The sequence below is a fragment of the Salpingoeca rosetta genome, assembly GCF_000188695.1.
Source record: "Salpingoeca rosetta unplaced genomic scaffold supercont1.13, whole genome shotgun sequence".
NCBI classification, from domain to species: Eukaryota; class Choanoflagellata; order Craspedida; family Salpingoecidae; genus Salpingoeca; species Salpingoeca rosetta.
This window is the reverse complement of record NW_004754921.1, coordinates 404,768-407,267: the sequence shown is the minus strand read 5'-3', so window position 1 is coordinate 407,267 and position 2,500 is coordinate 404,768. Positions and strand designations below refer to the sequence as shown.

General features: G+C 53.9%; 2 protein-coding genes across 2 annotated transcripts in view; one reads left to right on the top strand and one right to left on the bottom strand.

Annotated features, from left to right (window-relative positions):
- Nucleotides 1-1,109, top strand: part of PTSG_05516 (uncharacterized protein) — a gene marked incomplete at its 5' end in the record, with an annotated part of 2,486 nt that extends 1,377 nt beyond the window's left edge. Inside the window, 2 exons of the mRNA XM_004993328.1 lie at nucleotides 180-249; nucleotides 450-1,109. Coding sequence (XP_004993385.1) covers nucleotides 180-249; nucleotides 450-518 — 139 coding nt within the window. The 3' untranslated portion in view covers nucleotides 519-1,109. The remainder of the gene's footprint in view (nucleotides 1-179; nucleotides 250-449) is intronic.
- Nucleotides 1,110-1,322: 213 nt separating this feature from the next.
- The window catches only part of PTSG_12332 (uncharacterized protein), a gene marked incomplete at both ends in the record, with an annotated part of 1,193 nt that continues 15 nt past the window's right edge, over nucleotides 1,323-2,500 (bottom strand). Inside the window, 3 exons of the mRNA XM_004993327.1 lie at nucleotides 1,323-1,397; nucleotides 1,793-1,869; nucleotides 2,122-2,500. The exon at nucleotides 2,122-2,500 is cut by the window's right edge and continues 15 nt beyond it. Coding sequence (XP_004993384.1) covers nucleotides 1,323-1,397; nucleotides 1,793-1,869; nucleotides 2,122-2,500 — 531 coding nt within the window. The remainder of the gene's footprint in view (nucleotides 1,398-1,792; nucleotides 1,870-2,121) is intronic.

The following is a 2,500-nucleotide window of genomic DNA, read 5'->3' as shown; positions in this document are numbered from 1 at the left end:
TGAGTGAGAGTGTGTGGGCCTGGGTGTGTGTACACGCGAGTGAGAGGGAGTGTGTGTGCATGTGTTTTTGTGTGTGTGCGTCTGCGCACGTACTGATGCACGTGAACCTCTGACACACGGTGGTGATTGTCACCTCTTATTCATTAACACGACACGTACTGTCCCATATCCGACTCCAGGCTGTGGAAAGGAAACACCATTCTCAAGTTTGGAGAGGTTGCAAACGCTGTCGCTGCTGCACGCGCATGCGTACGAACAGCTCAATGCATGCACGTGTGTGTGTGTGTGTGTGTGTGTGTGTGTGTGTGTGTGTGTGTGTGTGTGTGTGTGCATTCCCTCGCCTTGTGCCCATGAGTCATCCCCCAAGGCTGCTGCAGCTCACTTCTGTGTGTGTGTGTGTGCAATTGTGTGTACAATTGTGTGCGTGTGCTTGCGACTGCGTGCTGTAGGCTGAGGCGGCACATGACAGATGGCAGAAAGCACGAGATGCGATATCAGCCTCTTCAGCAGACCAATAGGCCCTCGATTTGAACACACCACGTGCTGTTGCTTGTCAGCATGATTCTGCGTTGACGTTTTGAAATGCTCCCTCTTCGCGTTGCTGCGACAGTGCCACGCTGTTGCTGTTACATTTTTATGTTACATTACATCTTGTTTGTGGTAGCCCACGTTCAGCTCGATTCGTGGCTTCGCACACATGCACACCAGTTCCATACCACCACCCCCTTTTCCCCCCCCCCCTCGTTCTCTCCTCCCACCCCAAACTGACCAGCGTGCTTCGTTCTTCATAGAAACGTGTTGAGATCTCCCTCCTCCCGTCCTTCCTCTCCGTCCAACTTTCTGTGACGACTAGGCGTTTTGATGGCGCTTGTTTGTTCCGTAGTGGTTGTGCCGTGGCATGCTTGCTTGCCTGTTCGGTCAGTCATATGTCTGTATGCCGTGGTTGTGCATGTTTTAATGTAATGACACGTGCACTGCTGCCTCGTGCTCGTATTTGCCGCCATGTTAGCTGCTCTCGCCCTCTTTTCACACACATGCACGCATACGTTGATTTGATACAACGTTTTATTGAGATGAATTGGGGGATGGGATGTGAGTGCAACAAACCCCCTGGGGATGTGCTTCGCTCACTTCTCGGAGTGAAGATAAACAACGTTCACACGAGACACGCACGTGCGTGCGGTGCAGTGTGCAAACAAAAACAATGGCGCCATGTCACAGAAACGCAGACAGCGGGGGGAACGGGTCATATTGTAACAAGGCAGTGCGCTCTGGCACTGCAGCTTGAGGAGCCGTGAGCAGCGATGAAATGAGCTATAGAGCTATTCCTTCATGTTAAAGGTGAGATACGGCCCGTTGAATGACTCGGAGCTGTAAAACAGCACAGCCGTGCTTGACTAGTGTGCGTGTGTGTGTGTGTGTGTGTGTGTGTGTGTGTGTGTGTGTGTGTGTGTGTGTGTGTGTGTGTGTGTGTGTGTGTGTGTGTGTGTGCAGGTGGTGGCAACCGGGCACGGGCGTCGGCGAGTGGATGCATGCAGGCAACAAAGGAACAAAGGCGTGAATTGTGGTTCGTGCGTGAGTGTGATGGAGTGATGTGACATGACCGTCACTTTCAAACATGCAAGGCAAACACCTCAGGCAGTCGCCCGGTCGCAGATGCACTCCGAAACACACACACACACACACACACACACACACACACACACACACACACACACACACAGAGCAAAGACAGGCACAGGTGGGAATGCTCTGTTGGTGTTCACCGTGCGAGTGAGTGGGAGGGACAAACCTTGTTTTCCTCGCCCTGGAGCACCCAGCCGTGGTTGGGAGCGGTTTGCGAGAGCCAGGACTTGACATCAGTCGTGACTGCATGCAGGTGACATGAGAGAGAGAGAGAGAGGGTGCAATGTCCCGTGAGTGAGCATGAAGGCAACGGACCATGCTATGCTGCCATGGCTCGCACAAACACACACGCATGTACACAACGTACGCAACGACACACATGTAAACAAGCCACATGTCAACACACCAAGCCACGCACACGCACACACACATACATACACACACATACATACACACACACATACACACACGAGCCATCCAAGAAGGTGAGCGTACCATCAAAGACGAGCTTGCTTGGAGTGATGGTGCTCTGACTGCTGCTCGTTTGGGCGAAATCGCCACCGAGATGATCCCATGTCTGCACGTTAAAGGAGTTATACTTCCACGTAACGTCGCCGGCCATCGCAGTCGCACACCGGCCAGACGCAGAGGTGCTGTTGCCGGTCGTCCAGTGCTTCTGCAGCCGCCAGAGGGAGAACGTGGATGAGTCGGAGCCGCTCCCTGCGCGGTAGGGCTTGAGGGTGAGTGTCGCGCTTGTGAGCTTGGTTGGCTCAAAGGGAGCACCAGTCAAGTTGAAGTAGAGCAAGCCGCGCCGCACGCCGTTGCCTGCTGTTGCTCCGGCGATGATGTGGCCCACGCCAATGGACCCTTCCAG